Consider the following 23,141-nt stretch of genomic DNA (forward strand, 5'->3'; position numbering starts at 1 on the left):
TCGTCTTTCCATTTATTCTATCAAGAAGTGTGGACTTTGGAATATTATATTTTCCGCACACTTCTCGTACAGAAACAATGTTATCCCTAATTTCCGATAATGCTTCTCTTAATGTATCTTCAGTGTATGGAGCAGTAGATTTCTTGATTTTTTTTTGATTTCCCCGAATCCATGTATAACAATTAATTTCGTAGTTTAGTAGGCACCTACTAGAAAAATCTGTACGAATTATACAAGAAAATGTGTTAGAAGTAGATTCCACACTATTATGGACGAAAACGAATACAAAAATTGTGCCGTATGGTTCCCGGCCTATCAGTCTTTAAAAATAGTAGGCTCTGTCTGTCTTGCGGGGGCAAGGGATATAAACGTGATTATTATGTAGGTATGTATGTATGTACTAATACCTACAAAAAAATTACTGTTTAGTTTTCGTCCTTGGCATTAAAACATTTTTTAATTACGCAATTCTGAGAAATTATTGGACGGTAACTAAATATCTTGTCAAATAGTCAATAAAGTTCATATCTGTAGAAAACACATATTTTTTTATAGGTCTGATAAAGTAAAATGAGCATTCCAAAAATTTGGCTTGCTATTTTCGTTTTCGTCCGCGTGGACGGAAACCAAATAATTGGTAAAATAGGCATGTCAGTTCATTCGTCCACAAACTTTTACTAAGATTACTACAAAAACATTGTAAAATAACCTAAACATAATGTTAGTTATACTCTTAAATATCCTTACATGCCAAAATATTACCCAATCTAAGTGAAATAGTCATAAAACTCACCACGGAGTTTTCCTGCACCAGCAATTTTTTTTGTATCAGCAACAATGACGTCTACAAAACACGAACACACGGCGGCCCCTGAATTTTGCCTGAATTTAATTTTTTCGAAGTTTTCACTTGTCAAATTGGATTTTGTGGTTGGTAGAACTTTTGCTTAGGTATGAAGGATCGTGAAAAGTTGCAACTTGCGCGCATACGTGTTTTTATATTCCTTTGATATGCATTTTCGAAAAAATAAAATGTACGAAAAGTAGAACTGGACGCCAAACGAACCAATTACCCTACTTAATAGGTATGCTGTCATGATAATTTGCCTTGCAGATTTTTTTAATTTCTATATTCCTCCTAGCGTAAATCCCGGTTACATTCTCACCTCTCTAGAGATGCATTTTGTTCAATTTTGTTCATGGTCCTGTTTTGAGTATGTAAGGTTTTTACGCGACTGTCTGACCAACCTGTGCAGGGGAACCTTACTTATCTTAGAACACAACACGGTAAAACCTGCATTAGAATGGTCCTATCCTAAAGTGCCGGGAACCACACGGCACTGGTCTATTTATTTATATGTTCAAAGTTCAAACTAGACATCCTAGTTTAACGTATTGTAAATTCTCGTAGTCTTAGTTAGGTAGGTTCTCTCAATATGTGTAGTGAAATAATTTACGTATGTGGCTTTTGATGCAATAACTACGGCACAGCGCGTGGGATGCGACCCGCGTCTGGGTGGTGAGATGATAGGTACCATTAAAATCTGGAGTGGGCGTTGACATCAAGTAGGACGGTTTTTTGCCGACCGAAGGCAATAACTTTATTCAAATTTGTTAAGCGGGCTAAGGCTTCATGGCGTGCGCTCTAGTAAGCTTCGAACTGGCGCGACGAGCGAACGTTACGCGCGTAAAATTAAATAGCCTTGGGCTCCGAGTGTAGCTGCAGCGATCGACACGAACCGACATGGAGGTAGCGGACCACTGGCGCCGAGAATGGGCAGGGACAGCGGAGTTTGGGAAGGTGAGGTTATCCTAGAATATACATAGCCAATATAATCTACATAGATTGCAATAGGGGCAATGTTACTCTATGTCTATTTGCAAGATATTTGAGCGATAGGTACTTTGTCTTAATAACAATGTTTGTGAAAGCTTTCTAATCAGAAAAATTCTGGTATATCTACTTATTACGTACCTAGGTGAATTACCTACATTTCGCACTTTACAAGCTCAAAATATGTCTTGTCGACTTCAGAAATATTCATTATTGGTGCAGTCAAGCGGTGGTGTTTGGATTAGAGAGCGGTCATTGCCAAAATACTAAGGTTGTAGTTTCCTTATACGTTTAAAATCAGCGGCCGTTGTCTATATGTACTCGTATAAGTACCTACAGCTTTTATAACTTTAGAAATATGGCACTTGTGTCTCGCAGGACTAAAGTTCAATGTCAGAATGAAAGGTCCGCGAAACAACTTCTGGACTGGTTCTTTCTTTGTTTCATAGTTTTTGTGACTTTTCGTACTCTTGAACTTTCCGCAAACTTGAATTAAAACGCTGCTTTCTCGGTGGGGTAGGAAGAGTACCTATTCAGTTTAAGGTAAAGTAGATTTCACCAAAACGAGGTTGGTGTCCTTAAATACTTATGTGATATTATTGGGTACTAAATAAATTAAAGAATTATTTATTTTGTATACCTATATCTATACAAAATTTTATAACATTACGCGCATGACTTTTCAATATAAGTATTTATAATCCTAGACGAATAAAATTTAAAAAATTAAGTTGACAGATGGTTATTAAACCAAACGGTAGTAAAACGGCCTCTGTGGCTCAGCGGTAGTACGCTTGTCTGTGACACCGGAGGTCCCGGGTTCGAATCCCGGCCAGGGCATGATGAGAAAAGAACTTTTTCTGATTGGCCTGGGTCTTGGATGTTTATCTATATAAGTATTTATTATAAAATATAGTATCGTTGAGTTAGTATCTCGTAACACAAGTCTCGAACTTACTTGGAGGCTAACTCAATCAGTGTAATTTGTCCCGTATATATTTAAAAAAAAAAAAAAAAAAAAAAAAAAAAAAAAACAAACCGGCAAGAAGAGGAACAGTGTAAGAAGGAAATCTATCTGCAGACAATGAGGATTACCGAGTGGTGAAAGTTGTGATACGTACGCGAAGAAGCTGCTAATGAGCCCAGATGAGAACCTACACGCAATGTTATTGTTGTGTAGTGTAGATACCTCACACTGAAATAAGTGATTTACACCGCTTCCGATGAAAGCAATAGTCGCGACTGATATATCAACATTTACTTAGAATTTGTATGAATATTACGCACTAGGTATATGGTCATTGTTTTCGTTCCTGTAGACACTAGTTTAATTTATGTAGGTACATAGAATAAAGAAAATGTGCCTTTCAAACGAATTCTACTTTGGAAGAAATAAGTCCCTCATACCTACCTGTGTTTTTTAGTTTGTTAAAAATTTAAATAATGTAAGTTCTCCCATTTGGGAGAACTGTTTCTTTTTTTCTATTAATCTTTAAAAAAATTAATCTGCCCACGTTTACCCAAATGCATTCAAGATTTTCCTTTTCTTGGAAACGCAGAAATCCATCCAATCATCAGCTAACGGGTACATTCTTGTTATGGTATGACTCAGTATTGGGAAACTCTTCAGATTATGACGCGAATGAAACAATAACTATATTTTCTAGAAGTCCGTGACGAAAACAGATGATGTCACGGATTTAATTTATGTACATATCTAATAAAACTTATCCCCCTTTCAAGTTTAATATAATTACGATTATCAATCTCGTCTAGTATTGATTCGCATTATAAGAACAGCCTACATTGAACTTGGCTACTTAACAGTGATTAACGCAGATCAACCTACATAACAAAAAGTGTACGCTTTAATTCATTATCAAGGCCAATAAACGTAACGTCAGACAGACCTTTTACTAATAGAATTGCACATAAATGAAACATTACCTACAAATGAAAAGGTTTCTTGATGACTTAACATAAAATTTATACACAGTTGGGAGCTTAAGAATAATGACTCTTCTTCATTCTAACTTTTAAATACGACATCTTTTCTAACGTACTAGTTTCTGCCGTCCGTAAACAATGTACTTTTAGGTGTTAAAGTACTTCAACTCACCGCAATCACAACGCAATTCGAATACAAATTGATCAAAAGTTTTGACGTGACAAGTAACAAAGTAACAAAGAAAAATATATTAAAAAATCATGCTTCATATATAAGCTTTCCTATAGAAAAATGGCAAGGACCCTGCTATTGAATAGGTAATTGAAAGTCGGAAAATCCTTATTGTAGTATGTGACACATTCATACCACTAATAATGCAATAAAATAAAGATTACACTATGATGAGAGAGATTATCTAATCTCTAAGTACCAATAACGTACCGTTCCGATAAAAAGACATAAAAGGAGCCATATAAAATAAAAATTGGGGATGTCATCAAGGTGATTTATCAAATTAACTGTTAGGAAGGTGCCGACACGAAGAGGCTGTTGTCTGGGTTCGTGTGCAAGTTGCCGGAAATCCTGCGTGCTTAAAGGTCGCTATGCGAGGTGGCATCTGCAGTGATTTCATTCGTATAAAAACCTTGTTTATGAATTTTGTTCAAACTATAAACAATATACTTACCTGCATATGGTTTGGTTACTAGGAAGGCAGTTTGCGTATTAAGGGCACTTTTAGAACCCAAAGGAGCGTGTTGCAAGTGTGGCTTAGGTACTCATAGATTTCAAAACTTTGTGAAATAGCAATCGTGCATAAATTACAAAAAGTTTTTTAAAATAAAGAAATTCATGGACTACATATAATTGTTAGCATCAAATTATTGGTATTTTCCCAAAATATCTCGACAAGTTGCTAAAAAGCTTCTTAAAAGCAATAATTCCAATAAATTTTTGATTTAACCTGCAGTGCACTGGTATGCAGCGTAAATAGCCTCTCCGTAAATTCACCTATGCTTAACGAGGTAGACGAATTTTCCATATGACACATCATCGCATGTGATTTATTTAGGGTTGAATGAACTTTCTTTAGAATCTTTGTTAGAAATCATAGTGAAATCGAGTCTATGGCGCAATAATTACCTGCTAATTTTGCCTATGAATAGATCTCTTAATGAGCGTTTAGTTTGATTGTTTTAAAATATTATTATGTAGAGCGTAAGTAGCTAGGTATTACATATTTATGTATGTGAGGTAGGAAAATCGAACGTTCGTATTAAAGAAAACTATTATTTTCTACATAACTTTACACATTGTACGTAGATAAAGATATTCCTTTCTGTTCATTTTCACAACCGGCTACTCTAATTATTTAATTTTAAACTTGTAATTGGCTGGTTTTTTTTCATACTTACCTACTATATGTAGTATCCACTTGTGCTACACAAGAGACATTTCTGACGCTTCACGTACCTAAGGTAGGTACGTGAAGCGTCAGAAATGTCTCAAACGAAATCATTATTTGTGGGTTTCTGTTTAAATAACTGCTATGACCTTTAATGACTCATCGGTATGATAACTATTTGGAATATCTATTGCAGCAGTACCTACCTATAAGTACCTACCTAAGTAGGTACTTATGTTAATTATTGAGAATACCCAACAGCTGAATATTGCCTATCGGGCTTTTTTTTGGCTTGTGGCAGATTGTTGGCTCTGTCTACCCCGCAAGGGATATAGACGTGACTATATGTATGTATGTATCCGCTATTACTTACGAGATTAAAGTAACATAGAGGTACATAAATAGGTACTGGGTAGGTATCTCATTATAGATTAATTGCGGTAATTGATCTATAATGAGTATTTATACTTTTCATAAAAGTTCTTGTTCTGCGAATATAATTTGTGCATTTGCCGCGGAGTGATTCTCAATGATGACGCGATGTTGACGCCCGCGCATGTCGACGACCTCGGCTTCCCCACCCTTTGCGACAACTGTCGATAAATTATATCAGTACCTGAAGTAGAACTAGATAACCTCTGTTTGTGTGTCCGTCCATGTACGAAAAACCGTTACGAGCCGTAGTGTTCATCGAAAAACTGAGCCAGAGAATCAATCCATCACATTATTTAGCCATCCAGCTTTTAGTCTATTTGAGACTTTACCCTTTGAAATCAGGGGTAGGCTGAAAGGTAAGGTAAGGAATAAAGACGTAAACTTACCTGGAATAGCAACAAACATGACTCTAAAGATTTCTAAATAAAAATTGCTTATAATAATCTGGGCTTGCTAGATCAATGGAGCAGTAAATTTTTAATAGAAGTCAAGTATAGAAGTCTTCAGCAAGTTTTCCATTGTTCTATCAGGCTTGCAGTATTTTTTATTTTTGAGTCTGTGGGTTGCGGTAGTGACCTTACTTTTGGTCTTGGTCGGCATTCGATCATATGGATGACGTCAGTTTAGCAACTGAAAATAATCTCGCCTTGATCCAATAATAATGCCAGCAACAAGCTGCAGGCTTTTAATTAACATCATAAAATTAAATAACATATCTCGTGCGTCTGTAATTGTAGAAAAAACCAATTGCTTCAAAAAAGAAATGTAGGAAAACGTCTCGCCTCTGAATATGTAAGTAAACTTAGTCTACATAGACAGTACCTGATGTACAGGAGCAAGAATTCTAAGTAGATTTTAGTACTTAATTTTCAGAAAGGCGGAAAAATATTATAATTTCAGGAATGGTGAAATTAAATAATCATTTCAGGTAATTAAAATATATCTTTATAAATATGGTATAAAAAACATCAGGTAAGTACTTACCTACATACCTATTCACTGTACACTTTGGTACACTTCATAACAATAATACGTATAGATACTTAGTGTAAATAAAGTATTCAAGTAAGTACAAATGGATATGACTAAGTTCGTTTGATAACGGATATGTAAATTCGTACAGCGACCATATAAGGAAAGTTGATTTTGAGTAGGTACCTGCCTGCCTATGTAAGAGTAGTTATGGTAAGAGGCTTGAATGGATAAGTTTTTATATACCTACTACCTACTTCATTATTTCGATGTATAAATCTTGATTGCTAAGTAATGGGAGGATACCTATGTGATTTTCGTAAGAAAGTTCATATTTATTTACTTAAAAAATGTGGCTTAAAGAATTTTTAATATCGACATAATAACACGTATCGCCTGTCTACTCGTATTCAAAGGCGACACGAACATGTATAGTGTTCAAGGATAGTAATAGACCCGTAACTATGTACTTATTGCCTACTGCTACTTCACTAACATTGGGGTTGTGTGTTGAGGTCAGGACACCTACTCATCAGCGCCACAAAACAGAATCAGTCATTGGAAAGATAGCAATCGCGAAACGGTGCAATTTCATTTCGCCCACAATCGAATCAGTCATTTTATAGCTAATACATAATTTAAATACATAGCATCCACGATGCATCTTTGTGTAAATTGCGAAAGACCTAAATCTAAGATTTTTTATTAGGTACACTTAGAACCTAGATTGATAATTTTTGAATGCTTGTAGATTATACGTACAGTTATTACGAAAATAAATTTTCTTATGAATATTCTATTTTGACATGACAAATTTTTGCAAAAGAAAAAACTAGCTGATTTATTATTTATGAGTTGAGTTAGCTCAAGCCAGTGGTTGTCTATTATTAAAATTGAGAAAGTAGGTACTCTCGCTGGGCATATATACAATTAAGTATTTTGTACACCGACACGCTGACCCACTTCAAAACAAATCTGTTAAACAAATGATTGCTTATTCAAAAAGTACTTTATAAATATTAGTTCCGTCCTGGTTCTGTCACCTTGGTTTACAAATATGTTTAAAACAAAAATGATTTCGGTTAACAAGAAGTTTAACAAACTGACCAAGTACGCACCTTGCCCCGAGAAAGTATTTATTCATCCCCTTAAAAAGTATAGGAGTGTGATTAGCTGTTATATAATAAATATTATAATATTATATATTAATAAATGTTAACTTTTATATCTTTTAGGTAGTATTACTTGAAAATGTTGCAACTACTGATCATCATTCTCGATTCGTACTAAATACTTTTTTTTAAATTATGTATGCAGATTACCGAAGGCGGAGTGACGCGGCAAGTTGCGCGCGCGATGGAGGTCCTGCACGCGAGCGCTCCCGGCGCACGCATGCGCGTGATGCGAGCCGCCTATCACTCCACAGCCGGACCGGGCATACCCGCCTCATCCTTTATGCTCCACTCTTCGAGAAGGGTAAGATAATATGGTCGTAACGTATAATCCATACACACATAATCACGTCGAATAGCCTTTACCGGGTAGACAGGGCCGACAATTATGAAAAGACTCAAAAATCACATTCAGCTGTATGGCTACAAATGATGGAATTGAGATTCAAATATTATGTAGTGACAGGTTGCTAGCCCATTGCCTACAAGAAAAATCTTAAGTTTATAAACCGTTTTCTTAATCGCCTTTTACGACAATGGTTTGTTTGTAAGTTTGTAATATCTTTTTTCCACAATAATTTACACCGGTAGATACAAGAAATACTTAGTATATGGTCCTATTCTTAAGCGCCGAGAACCATACGGCATACATATAATAAAATAGTAACTGACCGATGTCTGTATTTGAAAGACATACATACATATGGTCACGTCTATATCCCTTGCGGGGTAGACAGAGCCAACAGTCTTGAAAATACTGAATTCAGCTATTTGGCCTAATGATAGAATTGAGATTCAAATAGTGACATAAATCGCCTAAAAAAGAATCCCAAGTTGGTAAGTCTATCCCTTAGTCGCCTTTTCCATCCATGGGAAAGAGATGGAGTGGACCTATTCTTTTTTGTATTGGTGCCGGGAACCACACGGCACGGTATTTGAAAGAGTTTGTCATAAAATCGATACGGGGTCTATATAAGACCAACAGAAACTTCTGTTTGTATGTTTGTACTCGCGTCACCCGAATTACTTGCTTATTAATTATTGCGAGATAGGTTTTGTCCAACTTAAAATTTTCTCCCTCCAACCTTCTCAAGGGCAAGAGGGTCAACTTTTTCAATGAACTTTTACGCCGAACCAAGTCGCGGGTAATAGATAGTAATATTATAAGTAAACGGTTTACACAACTCTGTAGATATCCAAAGATAGACAAGACAAATTTCACCGTGGTCATGGACTAAAAAACTTGAAAAGGCAGGGCGCAATCAACTCATTTCATTCAATAGACAATTATTTATTTCTTTCTGAAGGTTGTGTATCTATTGATAAATAATTGTACAAAAGATTCAGTTCTTATTTCTTTTTTCTGGTCTTATAATTTCAGGTCATATCTTCCGGATTCAATCTCCTGGAATCACCGTCTATCCACAGCAAGCCGTTAGAGATATCCTCTACGCCATTAGAGTCATTTCCTGATTCAACCACAGAAAATTATAAAGTGACAGAACCAGACGACACGGAGATCTCCGAACCATCAAAATGGAGGGCATCTGCGAGTGGATCTACGCTGCGCATGCCAAGTGAAGAATCATCATCAACAGACAATGCTAGTATCATTGATCTGGACAATAGATCTCATAGAAATTCATACAGAAAATACTCATACGACTCAGAAAACAGTGATTTTCCATCCTCTAGGAGGAGTAGCGCACGAGCTTCGCCTCTTCTAGATGCACCTATTACACTTAGTACTCTCAAATATAAATCACTTCTAAATAGTAGTAACGACTGGAATAAAAGAAGAAAGAGTTATAGCTTTGAAGATACCGGTCCATCAAATGAAACAATCCTTCACAGCAATGACATTTTAGCTATGGAATCCTCAACAGACAGTGGTATTTGTAAATCAACTGAAATTGTAAACAATCTGGAAGATGACAAGTCTTCTCATTCATTTGGAAAAGCAAATAAATATACAGGCGGCCACGATGAAACGTTCAAAGACTGGCTTCATAAAAATAGACCGATCACAGTAAGTAAAAACATACCACTGAAGCCCCGGAGACAGCACGATATAGTAATCGAAGAACCAGCAGAAACTAATATATCACTGAAATACCCAGGTAAAGTTTGTATAACTGTACCTATAATGGTAGAAAAAGATAATTACGCGATTGCAGATAGCGACAGAAAAGTAAAAAAAGTAGAATTTTGTAAAACGGAACTGCACTTTGCCGCAGAATCAGGTAAAGTGAATATTATAGCAACGGATGAGAAACCACCACCTACCAGTGATTTCAGAAAAAGAAGAAGCGTTTTTGTGCCGATCACTGATAAATTCGGAAAACCTGTTATACTATTCGGTGAAAAAAGAGAATTATCAGACATAACAAAAAATAATGAATTTCCAAAATATGACCATAGTGATCCTATTGAAGATGAAATTGAGAATACAGCAGCTACAAAGAGTATTCTCAAAAATAAGATTCCGAAACCCAAGCCGTATCTATTAGGAGAGAACACGGTACTTGGAAACTCGGATAGTTTATATTCAAAAGATCAGTCTAATGATTTCAGTGCAACATCAGGCGTTTTATTAATTAATAAACAACTTGAATCAGAAAGAAAATATAGTGATGAAAATATATCCACATTTACACACGAAGATGATGTAGGCAAAAATAATAAAAATATTAAGAGGACGATAAACAATGGTAAGTTTTCTTATTTTTATTTATATATTTCTAAACTAACATTATTAATAGACACAACGTTATTGTATGCATGTTTGTAATGTTTCCACTGAAAACTATTGCACTGATTTTGATGATATTTAACATTTAAAAAAATAACATAAGCTAATTTTGCTTCTGGGAATACGATGCCCACGTAAAGTTAGTACATTTTTTTTATATAAAAATGCTAAAAAACAAGAGAACAATTTTTCTTGTATTTTTTTTCTCATATGTGTATATTATTTAATGTCCTTGTGTATTGAACAACTAATTTTACAATACATAGACTTTACTTACATTTGAAACATTTTAACTTTAGTATAAAATCTTGTTTTACGTCTTATTTTAATAGATAAATTATTGTTACAGGTCCCCGGAATCACGAAAGCCCTTCTGATGAGAAAAATGAAAAAGGTCTGCAATTTGAAAATGCCACTCCTAAAGTAAATACTATTAAAAATAAAATTATTGCACTGCCGATATCACCAATATCAAACGCAAAAACACGACAACTTCGAGAAAGTGATTTGACGTACTTTGGCATCGACAAAGATATCATAAACAGCGTAAAAGAAAGAGCAATACGTACTGAAAATACATTATCTACCCATAATAATATAAGTGATACTATTTTCCAATCAGTAAAACTTATAAAGCGAATATCAAATAGTGCATGCAACAGTGAAGCCGAATCAGAAGACACTCCGGAATATCAGAATATAATTTTGAAAACGGACACATCTAAACCAACACCTAAACCCAGGTCAAAATATAATGCAGATACCGAAAGAAATCTGCAGCCTATAACTGAACAATACTCTATTAACACTGAATCTTCTCAAGAATCTCGCCGGTCTAGGTCCAAGAAATATGAAGAAATAGTAGTTCCAACACCTCGAAGTCGATCGGAACCAGCTAAGAAACAAACTGCGCAAGAATTGTATAAAACTGAACAACTCTTTGATACACATGCAGATAGAATTTCTCCGTCTCCAAGGTACTTCTCATCTACACTATACAATCCTTCCATGTCTACTGAATTTTTATAGCTTAACAAGAAATATAGCTTAGGTACCACGCCATATTACGTATTAAAAAGTGAATTGAAAATTGCATTTGCAATCCTCAATTACTAAAAAAGTAAACATCATCCAACGCTATAAAGTAGTCAGTCGTGTTTATTACTCCTTTTATTACTATACATCTTTCATATAGAATTTTTTGTATATATTTGATAATATTGTGTTAATATGACATAATAATTATTTTGTCTTGCTATATGAAACTCTAGCGCCCTTATTGATGGGTGTACTGCTTTAGTTTTGTGTTTGTTAGTCATAGTTTAAACGTTAATGTGGACACAGGTTTCAGAGTATTTTTTAAATAAGTTTATTACCCTTTGCAAATAGAGTTGGTACCAACCACCTCAGCAACGGTTTACTTTAAATTGAAATGTATCTAATCAAACTTAATTCTTAAAAATTTACTCTCACAAAATATTTCTTCTTTCAGATCCAAAAGACCTCAAAACATAGAATCAAGACGAAGAAAGCCATCCCCAATTAAGAGAGATATTCACAAAATTAGAACCTGTGAAGGCGAGGCTCCATTGTACGTCAATTTGAAAGCAAAAAATGAATATACAAAGGGTATAAATCTTGCTAGATTTCATGAATCAGAAATGACAAAACATATTTCGGCTGAGGCTTCACATAATAATGGCAAAATAAAACGTAAAGAATCTTTGTCTCCGATAAATAAAAAATCCCCAGAAATAGACAAAGGCAACACAATTAATAAAGCATTTAAAGTAGAAGATAGTTTGGAAAAGCGTCTAAAATCTACAAAGAAATCAACCAAAATTCATCGTACTAAAAAACTTGTAACACCAGAACAATCACTCTGTGATCAGGCCAAAAATAATGAATTAACTGAAAATAAAATCAACGAAACAAAAAGGTTCCTAGAAAACGGTGCAGGTTATAACAGAAATACAAAACGGGAACAGAAAACCAATTCATACAATAGAAAACCATTAGCTGAGAAACACGTAGATTTAAAACAGGACGCTATGATCAGAGACAAGGATAAACATATATTAAACGACATAGCAAAAGAAACTAATCACAGTACAAAATCTGACAAAAATTATAAAATCCCTGTTAATGGTGACTATAAAAGAACCAGTAGTGGAGAACGTCGTAGCCATAAAGATATTACAAATAGAAAAAAGATTGTAGAAAAGCCTATGAGAAATGAATACATTATAAATTATGATGACAAAAATGGGACTGTATCTTCAATATGCAAAATAAAATCTGTACATTCTCAATCTAATAGAAAGCCTGTAATAAAAGAGAAAAATAAAGAGAATCCAGATTACAAAGAGATAAAACACAGAACGATAGAAAAAACTTCTCTGCGTAAGTAAGTCGTGTACTTGCATGCCCTAAACAATTCTAATAACAAACAGCATTCAACTATAACATGATTAAAATGAACACGTTTCAGTTCAACAACAGCAATGGAATCGGAACGGTATGAAGCAAGGATGGACACTTAAAAATCGTATGCAAAGGTCTTGCCAGTTGTTATAGTATTGCTAGTCTTCATTTACGCTGTAATTTTTTGTTTAAACATTAATATACAAATAAGATAACTGATCTCACCGTACTTAAGGGAAACCAGTGATTCCTTGAAAAGCTTTGAATAATCTTACAATACTCTATTCTAATATGCAATAAAACCTTTTTTAAACTATTTGAAACTTTTATTTCCATAAACATCTTAATTATTCAGACAGTTATTAAAGGATCTTTATCATATTTACTTACAAATACTTCAATTTTATTTTGCAGCCTACTTTGAAGATCTATTGAAAATACGTTTAGGAATCCCCTTTCTGAGTCAGAGTGGTTGGTCAAAATAACGGAGATACCTTTCTGAGCCGCGTCAAGTACATCATGATGCAGCATTTCACCTGAAATACAAGATAAAGTGTTGTATTTGGTTGTAATATTGCGCAACACGGACTGGCTGCAGGTCGGGAGTGGGACGGGTATATTTCTACATTGTTTAATCTGTCGGAATTACCTCGATTTCTATACATTCCCATCAGATCGTAATATGAATATAGAATCCCATCGGACGAAGGTATAAAAATTCATATAAACTAGTCCTTCGCCGTGAACTCGAAATGAATTTAGATCTCGCAAACACTTTAATTTTTTAAGAAATTGTGATCGGTTGAGATTATAATTGTATTGACAGCTCCTACAATAAATTTTAATTAAATGGTCCTTTTAAATTTCATCAAAATCAGACCGAAATTGTATCTATAAAGGCGGTTCGAACATTATAGATAGGAACATAGGAAAGACGTCTACAATTTTCATGTTTGTAAGGAAAAATATCGGTTCGATAGTTTGCGAGATAATAATGTTAAAATGTACATATAACTGTAGTACAGGCTGTGACTAAGTGGCGCTGAAAATCTCAAATAATCGCGAGGTCTACGATCGTGGTGTCGTACGACTGGTATTACAAAAAGAAAATATTTGATTTTGTTTTGACTAGGGGCACCCCCTTTCAATATGTAACGCGCCTTACCAGACAACCTGTATAATTTGCTTACTTCTGAAATTTCTGCTTGTAGTTGTGTAGGAATAAGCTAATAATTACCAGTTAAATATAAGTCTGCTGAGACACCTTTTAATACAGAGCTTCCAGAACCTGCACAAAGTGCAACAGATTTTACTTTGTCATTCATGGTTTTTCCTTTTCCAATTGCGAATCTAACGTACTTCAGACCAGTAAGCTGTTTTACTTTTGCAACCGATTCTTCTAGTGATATAGCAGTCGCCAAATTCAATAATCTGCAAATAATTTATATTGACTCATATTTAAAGTTTTCAACAGCATCCAAATGATGCCAAATGTGATAACTAGAGATCGGATAATCGGATGCATATTTAACTTAACTAATATTTTGGCTAAGAAAGTATGGAGGCGGCTTCTTGCTTTCGGGATTCGAATTATTTTGAATCCCGGAAATTTTATTAAACAAGAAATTGAAACTTATCGCATATTAGGTATGATAAACACCTTTATAAACATAAGTGACGGATGATCATATTAATAAAAAATTACCTACTTACCGGGATTCCAGAATTATACCGCGTTTTTTTAGTCGGTACGAATACATAATTAGAACGTTAAGTGTATAATGCCGAATCCCGGAATTTTTGAGGTACAGAAGTACGTTCCATACTAACCCAACACCCCAACTTTAGGTAAATATACATCCGAATATCAGATCTCTAGTGATAACTCAATCTATTAAAAAATAATTTTTTATACCTCCCCGCGCCGACTGAAGGCGAAGAACCGCATATGATCGGTTGGACGTTCGTAAAATCAAATGCCGTAGCCAACCAATCGTTCACGCCGCCTACTGCGCTATCCCAACTTGTGTGAGGTGAATATAATGAAATGCGTTTCTCAAGAAGAAACGAAACGATGCGCTCCTTCCAGGATCTAAAAGCAAAGCAAGCATCAATTGTAGCTTACAAGTGAGAAATGAGCACGTTCATATTTTATTAAAACAGGTTTTTCTATTTATTTATACTCACTTTTGAACAACAGACTTCAAAGGTGCAAAAATAGGTGGATGATAGGAAATAATCATTTCACAACCATGATTGTCAGCTTCCACGGCTACTTCTTCAGTTAAGTCATTTGTAAGTAACAGTTTTGTAATATTTCTATAAGCAAAAATTAAAATTAAATACAAGAAAAAAACATTAGGTCTTTCTTAGACATTTATGGAATAAATGTATTAAGAATTAAATTATTTTATTACCTAGGAGAATATGGCTCTACCAATAAGCCAGTGTTGTCCCAGCTCTCTGAAAGATCTTTGGGAGCAAAATCTTCAAGGACAGATATGACATTATACAGGGTCAACCCAGTGCTATCTCCAGTCGTCATTTTAGGTGATGTGAAAGAAAAGGAAGCAGCTCGTAAATTAATATTTCTCTTCAATATGAATCTTGCTTTGTTGAAAAGCATCAGTTAAGCTGTAATTAAATAGATTCTAGTTAGACACTAGAATTTATATTATGTACTAAATTATTAAATATGCAACAACTACTTGAACTTCTACATATTCCAAGTATAAATAAAGATACACTTAATGCATCTAAAAAGATTAAGTTCAAAGGCAGTAGAAGAATTTATAATAGGCATAGGTTATGTGAGTGAAACTATTTGTTACCAAAACATATTTATTGTAAACAAAATTGATTCCCAAAAATGACTACAATATAAAAACAAAGCAAGTGAAAGAACATTTTGATTATTCTGTAAACTGCCATATTTTTATTTCTCCATCATCACTACAGGAAAGTAGCTCTTGGCTGCCATTCGGGTTCCAAGTGACACAGTTGACATCCTGAGCGTGGGCATTCAATTTGGTACAAATAAGTTCAAATGTTGGAGCATTTGGATCTGATTCCTCAGATTCTTTGAAGATTCTTATAATGTCATCACCACATGCAGTAACTAGTAAGCCAGTCTTGTGGCACCAGGCTATATCATAAACACATCTGGAGTGATATCCTGATAATGTACAAACACATTTCCAAATTGATTCTCTATCATTCACTATCACACCCTCTTGGTTGTCTGGTTTATATTCTTTCCAAATTTTAACAGTTTTGTCATCACTGCATGTGGCTAGTCTCGCACCTGTTTTATCAAAGGCCAAGCTCCATACAGTGGACTCATGTGATTGAAGAGTAGCAATACATGTCCAGTCATTGTCTACTGGATCTTCCTTATAAAGTTTAACAGTGTTATCATATGAGGCTGAGGCCAATATGTCTAGGCATGGGTGCCAAACTACCTAGAAACAAATTGTGCTTTAGATGTAATACATTTCATTATTAAAATATAAGTGCAGAAAACATATAAGAAGGTACAAACTTTCTTGACATCTTGATTGTGCACATTCAAAACTGATTCACATTCATATTCATCTTCCCCGGCCACTTCCCAGACCCAAACTGATTTGTCCCTCCCACATGTTGACAGCAGCTGGCCAGATGGTGACCAAGCTACACTTTTGACTTCATTCTCATGGCCTTCTAATGTAGCATTACATTCAAACTGACCTGTTTTCAACACATTTATGTTAAAAATTATATTGGATTTGTTATTAATTAACTTCATAAAATTCATATATAGCCAAACAGCTGAACGTGGTTTATAAGTCTTTCAAGACTGTTGGCTTTGTCTACCCCGCAAGGGATATAGATGCGCTTTAGAAGCAGTAGTAGTTATAATTAGATTTAAGTGATGTGACGTCAAAAACTGATATCTTGTATGCAATTTTGAAAATAAATCTATTCTATTATATGTATATTCATATATCAAATTAAATACACACCACTTTTCTTATCCCAAATAGCTGTTGTTGCATCAAAACTGGCCGATGCCAAAAAATTCCCACAAGGTGACCAGGCCACTTGCCTTATTGTGCGTTGATGTCCATCTACAAGAACTGTCTTAATCTTCCATTCAGTTCCTTCTTTACTCCATAGTTTTATAGTTTTGTCTTCTCCACATGATGCAAATATTTTACCCTGAGGGTGCCATGCTACATTCCAGACAATGCCTTTGTGACCATTTAATGTTTGTAGCAGTTCCAATTTCGCCATTTTCTGTTATGAATTTATGATCAATTATTTATTTTCTTGTAGCACCTATATTATTCATTTATTTATGACTTCTTACTCATTATTTAATGAACTAAGCAATAACAATATCACTATTGAATGTGGTTTCACTAAATAAGTAACTAATTGTATTGAACGAGTCAATGGTCGAGGGCAGCTATTTGTTGTAAGTAGAAATTGAGAAATGTGCATCGTGAAGAAACATCCCGCTAGGATTGAGTGAAGGATTGAAATATATTTCATGGTATGATTTAATTTTGAAAGTAAAGTACTACTGATATTCAAAGTCAACACCACATGAGGTACATACACTTTACTAGCAAAAGGGAAAACAAATTGAAGACAACATGATTCACAAGCCAAAAAAATAAGCTTTAACCCAATGTTAACCTCATAAAAATCGGGAGTAGACAAACAGAAGAAAGAGCTGATTTGACTGTGTTGGAATTTATAATCACAAACTAAAAAGAGATACCTACTTTTATAATCTACTGCATTAAGAGTTTAGGTATTTTTCAAAAACAATTTCGATACCTATTTCTTTCTTCTTTTTGGTTGATTACTCAGGAAGGTAAGGTTGTTTTGATATTTGAAGCAAGCACGTGACGTTAAGGAAATGATAATTATTTTCAATGACTTTGACAGTTAAGTCCGTCAATCACGTCGTTATATAAACTTAAAACTAAATATTTGCAAGGTGCTTTTTACTATCATAATTATTATTATCCAATGTGACGGACTTTAAACTTGTCCATTCGTATTCGTGCAGTTCTTTACGTTCTACATAAATAAATGAACGTTCCGTGAATATCATCTTTTAGTAAATTTTCGATGTAGTGTTTACACAATGTTTAATTAAACCTAAAATATTTGAGAATTGAGATTGAGAAAATTTCATAGGGGTTGGTAACTCTAGATAAATGACAATTGATGACAGACAGACAGATGACAGGTAGTCAATTCAAAAAATTTTGTTGTCATGTTTTGAGTTTGTGATTTTTATTCGGGTAAATTTACTGTAATGTTTTTAGTTTGTATTGCCTTCTTTTATAAATATTTGTGAAATAGCAAAAGTAACCGTTCAATATGGAAAATTGTAACAAAATTATACCACCACATCTAAATGCCGAAGTTTATAGGTCTGATACTACCGGCACGAGTACCCTTTCATATTTTGACCACATTTCCGTTAATGCTGGTAAGATACTTTAACATACATACATACATATGATCACGTCTATATCCCTAGCGGGGTAGACAGAGCCACCAGTCTCGAAAAGACTGATAGGCCACGCTCAGCTGTTTGGCTTAGTGATAGAATTGAGATTCAAATAGTGACAGGTTGCTAGCCCATCGCCTAAAAGAGGAATCCCAAGTTTATAAGCCTATCCCTTAGTCGCCTTTTACGACATCCGTGGGAAAGAGATGGAGTGGGCCTATTCTTTTTTGTAATGGTGCCGGGAACCACACGGCACGTAAGATACTTTAACTTAATTATATTTTATAATTTTCCTTATATGTTTTATCTATAAAACCTGGTATATTTAACTAAGTACAGGCTTTTGTTTTAGTAGGAAAAGGATTTCTTGAACCGTTTTTTGATAAAGGGGATACTTTGGTTTAGACATAGTTCATAATGCGTTTTTCCTTTATGTTATATTTAATAGAAATGTTATTATAACAGACAACAGAGTGCTGATAGGTTGCTCTGAGTTAACTGGACGTTATTGGAATGGCGGAGCCATTGTACATACATCACCATCAGAAGCACAGGATCTCCAATATATACCCAAGAAGAGCATTCATTTGACCAGTGGAACAGCAGGTGGATGTTTTGTGGGTAAATTAGACAAGGTAGGTCAGAATTTAAAGTGTCTGTATACATTAATCATACATACAATTATGTCTTTATCCCTTGCGGGGTAGACAGAGCCAACAATCTTCAAGAGACTGTTTGGCCAAATTTTTCTATTGGTGCTGGGAAACACACTTAATATTTATATTAAAAAAAAAATTGGTTTTATTGACTCATTTCAGCAACATATTATGTGCATACATCGTTCATATAAAAGGTGTTAATACATTTTCTAATCTGGTCCAATGCTCAGCCATCCACCATCAAACTAAGAATAAACCTGTAACTTGATTGGTAGAAGGCATCACGGAAGATCCGGTAGGATGTAATGATGTTTGTTTATTTGTGTTGAAGTAAAATGTACACTGATTTAATAATTCCCAAACTAGACGAATCTGTATTCTGGGAATTATTTTGAGTTAACACAATAGTTAACTAAGGATAGAGTTTTATTAATATGTATAATTGAAGATAAACTTAAGACTATTGCAATAACGCTCTAGACTAAGTGTTTTAAGTAAGTGAATACTCATAATCCTTTAATGGATATGGACAACTTTGGGTACATCCATATAATCATTTTTGGGGGAAAGACAGAGTCAACAGTTTGGGCTTAATGATAGAATTTACTGGTGACTATCAGAAATTTGCCTGCTTTGCCTACATTCCCATCATTGAAGTAGCTCTTATAGTAAGCTGAAAATATGATCATTGTCTCGAAAACATTAACTTTCTTTCTTTAGTAACATTGTTTGATGTAAGTGATTTATCCTTTAATTATTTTGAGTTTATTGCCTTACAAATTCTACTTCTGAATTAATTAAATAAAATATTTTTGTTTCCAATTACAGGTTTTATTATGTGAAGACAATGGGAGAGTCAGTATTTGGTCATCATCTTGCGATGATGTCTGGAAGATGTGGAGTGAAGATGTATCAGTTGCTGAACATGATGACGCTGTGTTGGCGGTGGATTGCATTAGTCTCGAAAGTGAATATGTTACTGCAGGAGCAGATGGCAATATTAAAGTAATTTAGTTTTTACTATTTTCACCTCGTGTAGAGTTTTTTAGTTTCCAAGACTGTACATCCTGTCCATCTTGTAAGAGATAAAGACGTGATATATATTACATTATTTTTTATGAAAAAGCAGCTTTTGCCAGCACTGAATTACTCACCCTTAACAGCTAAATAAAATTGCAACTGATTTATGTCTGTACTTAAAAGAAATTGGCAAAAATCTATAATGAGAGAAAAGATCTATTATATACAACCAAAAGAAGACATTTTATAGAAACTTCTTTCCTTCTGTCTGTATGTTTGTACTGGCATCACATGAAAACTTGCTTGAATTTGAGTGTGGTTTTCTTAGATGTGTTAGGCTAACACTTACTTAAAATCTGGTATCCAAAATTTCACAGCCCTCCATAAATACAGGGAAATCAGCTTTCTTGTATTAAGATTGTTACTGAACTTGAGCGACAATAGTTAGAACATTACTATAGACCTACTACATATGTATGTATTAATATTAGGTATTGAATTGTACATTTAAAAATTATGTGCGTTATATAAAATGCCTGTAGGTATCTATCACGATATTTAAAATAATCACTTATTTTAGTTTGACAAAAGATTTTGAGGCATTAACAATTACAAGATTTTTAACGTAATTTAACTTTTGTGGTGCATTTTAGCTTTAATTCAATGAATTACTTTAATTAACTACTGATAATGCCAAGGCGTGTGACAAAATCGGAGTTGACTTTTCTTCTTGATCATTATAATTTTCAGCCTCTTCTTTTGGGTTTTTGGAATTTCAATATCTTCAACTGATTAAATTTCGCATGATGCCACATTAACATCAATGGAAGAATATCCGCAGAGTGTATTAAATATTTTTTCATGAATGTTAACTGTTATTTCTAGGTTTGGGATATAAATGAAATGATCTGTACACAAAACTATATTGCTGCACATAGTATGTCTATATGTGATGTGGCAGTTTTACCAGGATCGAAAAGCTTTGCCACTGGCTCCTTAGATGAATATATAAGTTTGTGGGATGAATTTGTTGCTAAGCCAATTGTTGGTAAGTATATTTTGATAATCAAAGTATTTTTACTTATTATATTTTAGATTATACTAATCAGTTATTATTATTTATTATTTTCTCTATATAGCATAATATATTTCTCTCTCCACAGTTTCCTACTTGTTATATTATGTCTATGTTTTATAGATTTAGTGAAGAATGACTGTGGTGTCCGTTGTCTGCAGTGGATAAATGAGAACAAATTAATATTTGGTGATGAAGCTGGCGTGTTGAGTTTAGTGGATGCTAGGAATCCGAAATCAATAATGCGGTTGATGGAGTTTCCTGCTGCTTTGCACAAAATAGCTGTTAATAAAGAGTAAGTCTTTGTACGGTTACTTGATCGTATGAGAAACATTTATATTTTGTACATCTATTTAAAAACAGTTTGCATAAAAGTCCATATTTTATTTTCAGTTCGGACAAAGTCGCCATATGCTGTGATAATAAGATTGTTTCTGTTTGTGCCATCAATAATGATGACACGGCTCAAGTGGTATACCATGACAGACATATGCACAGTAATTTTGTGCGAGGCATGGCCTGGGATGCGGAGGCAAGCAATGTCCTGCACACTGTTGGCTGGGATGGAGAGTTGAAAACCCACAATGTTGTTTGCGAGTAATGTTAAGGGAGTTCTTTTTTAATATATAAATTCGTTCCTGATCAATGAATTTTATTGTTTTTCCTTTAAAAATTGCTATAGATATTAGGTATATTTAATAGCCTAAATTTTTAGAACTAACCGATGTTCTTACGGTGAGGGATAACATCGTAAGGAAACCTACACATTCAAGCAACTGAATGTGTAACCATGATCGAATACGGGTTATGTTCCCCTGCGAAGGTTCTGGAGGTCAGACAAGATTCGCTTCGTGTAAAAACCTCACCCTATCCTGGAACATGGTTATCAAGGCGTACACCGGGCTCTTCTCCAGAGAGGTGATGATGTAACCGGGAAGAAGACTTGGTATGAGCACTGAGCTTGATAAGATTTGTATATTTGTTTATTTATTTATTTATTCTTTATTGTAACAATTACAATTTGTAAAGTACAATAGGCGGACTTAATGCTAATAGCATTGTCTAACAGTCTACCATTGGGTTAAGCAGAGAACCTTTGTTGTGGGTGATAATAAAACTGTATAATAAACATACTTACTATATATACCATTTATACTATAAACCTATACTTAATATATACATATATAAACCCATATACTACACTACACAAACATACGTATATAAATATATATATATACATTTGCAGCAGATTACATACAGAGATTATTTACTCTCTCATGACTGAGTCAGAAACAACTGGACCACGTGCGACTTAAAACTGGCGCGGCGGCTCAGAGAAGCTTGAACGGAATCAGAAAGTGCATTCCAAAGTCTGACAGCTCTAGCAGCGAAAGAATTTGAATAGAAACCTGTACGGTGAAAAGGTGTTGCAAGGGTCAACCTCTTAGAGGAACGTAGGATTCTTTCATGGGTGGAACTTAAAAGTTGAAATTCGGATCTAAGATAATCTGGAGCTAGGGGATTATTAAGAATATTATAAAGTTGACAAAGAATATGAAGATTCCTACGTTGTCGGATGGGCAGCCACTTAAGCTGAGAACGGAATTCAGAGACATGGTCATACTTACGAATTTTCATACTTATACATGGTCATAATTACTTGGTTTCGAATAAACTTATAAACTACTGACATATAAACTTACGACTGTAAAAGTGTTCATTATTTAATTCCAAGTATTCATAATAGTATTTACCTTGAACTTTTAGTTATTTAATTAAACAACATTTTAATTTAACTACTTAGGTACATATATAGGTACAACTTGCTAATAAGTAACGTAACGTAGGTAAGTAACGAAATTGTAAAAAAAAAATCCAGAAATAGATGCTCAAGAAATATGTATTAATCGGGGTTATTGAATGAACAAGTAGATAT

General features: G+C 34.3%; 3 protein-coding genes across 10 annotated transcripts; 2 read left to right on the forward strand and 1 right to left on the reverse strand.

Annotated features, from left to right (window-relative positions):
* Positions 1 to 1,663: 1,663 nt before the first annotated feature.
* On the forward strand, positions 1,664 to 13,231 carry LOC106131879 (uncharacterized). Of its 3 annotated transcripts, none has more exons than XM_013331134.2 (6): positions 1,664 to 1,801; positions 7,909 to 8,067; positions 9,145 to 10,474; positions 10,865 to 11,492; positions 12,008 to 12,918; positions 13,007 to 13,231. In XM_013331134.2, exons 1-6 carry the CDS (start codon positions 1,745 to 1,747, stop codon positions 13,090 to 13,092), a joined length of 3,171 nt encoding a protein of 1,056 aa, XP_013186588.2. In that variant the 5' UTR covers positions 1,664 to 1,744; the 3' UTR covers positions 13,093 to 13,231. The 3 variants fall into 3 exon arrangements, with proteins under 3 accessions (XP_013186588.2, XP_013186589.2, XP_060810828.1); XM_013331135.2 differs by lacking the exon at positions 1,664 to 1,801 and adding an exon at positions 5,812 to 5,980; XM_060954845.1 differs by lacking the exon at positions 1,664 to 1,801 and adding an exon at positions 5,812 to 5,975.
* A 28-nt stretch (positions 13,232 to 13,259) lies between these two features.
* Positions 13,260 to 17,886, reverse strand: LOC106131878 (probable cytosolic iron-sulfur protein assembly protein Ciao1). Of its 6 annotated transcripts, none has more exons than XM_060954847.1 (6): positions 17,712 to 17,850; positions 15,357 to 15,573; positions 15,127 to 15,258; positions 14,855 to 15,031; positions 14,177 to 14,370; positions 13,260 to 13,475 (listed from the first exon to the last, which is right to left on the reverse strand). In XM_060954847.1, exons 2-6 carry the CDS (start codon positions 15,563 to 15,565, stop codon positions 13,291 to 13,293), a joined length of 897 nt encoding a protein of 298 aa, XP_060810830.1. In that variant the 5' UTR covers positions 15,566 to 15,573; positions 17,712 to 17,850; the 3' UTR covers positions 13,260 to 13,290. The 6 variants fall into 6 exon arrangements, with proteins under 6 accessions (XP_060810830.1, XP_013186586.2, XP_013186585.2 ...); XM_013331132.2 differs by having other exon boundaries at positions 17,767 to 17,790; XM_013331131.2 differs by lacking the exon at positions 17,712 to 17,850 and adding an exon at positions 17,623 to 17,707 and having other exon boundaries at positions 13,261 to 13,475.
* A 294-nt stretch (positions 17,887 to 18,180) lies between these two features.
* Positions 18,181 to 21,847, forward strand: LOC106131812 (methylosome protein WDR77). The gene is made up of 6 exons (XM_013331023.2): positions 18,181 to 18,430; positions 18,917 to 19,086; positions 19,939 to 20,115; positions 21,016 to 21,178; positions 21,329 to 21,500; positions 21,599 to 21,847. Exons 1-6 carry the CDS (start codon positions 18,319 to 18,321, stop codon positions 21,804 to 21,806), a joined length of 1,002 nt encoding a protein of 333 aa, XP_013186477.2. The 5' UTR covers positions 18,181 to 18,318; the 3' UTR covers positions 21,807 to 21,847.
* Positions 21,848 to 23,141: the final 1,294 nt, after the last annotated feature.

This window comes from Amyelois transitella, chromosome 5 (assembly GCF_032362555.1).
Source record: "Amyelois transitella isolate CPQ chromosome 5, ilAmyTran1.1, whole genome shotgun sequence".
NCBI lineage: Eukaryota > Metazoa > Arthropoda > Insecta > Lepidoptera > Pyralidae > Amyelois > Amyelois transitella.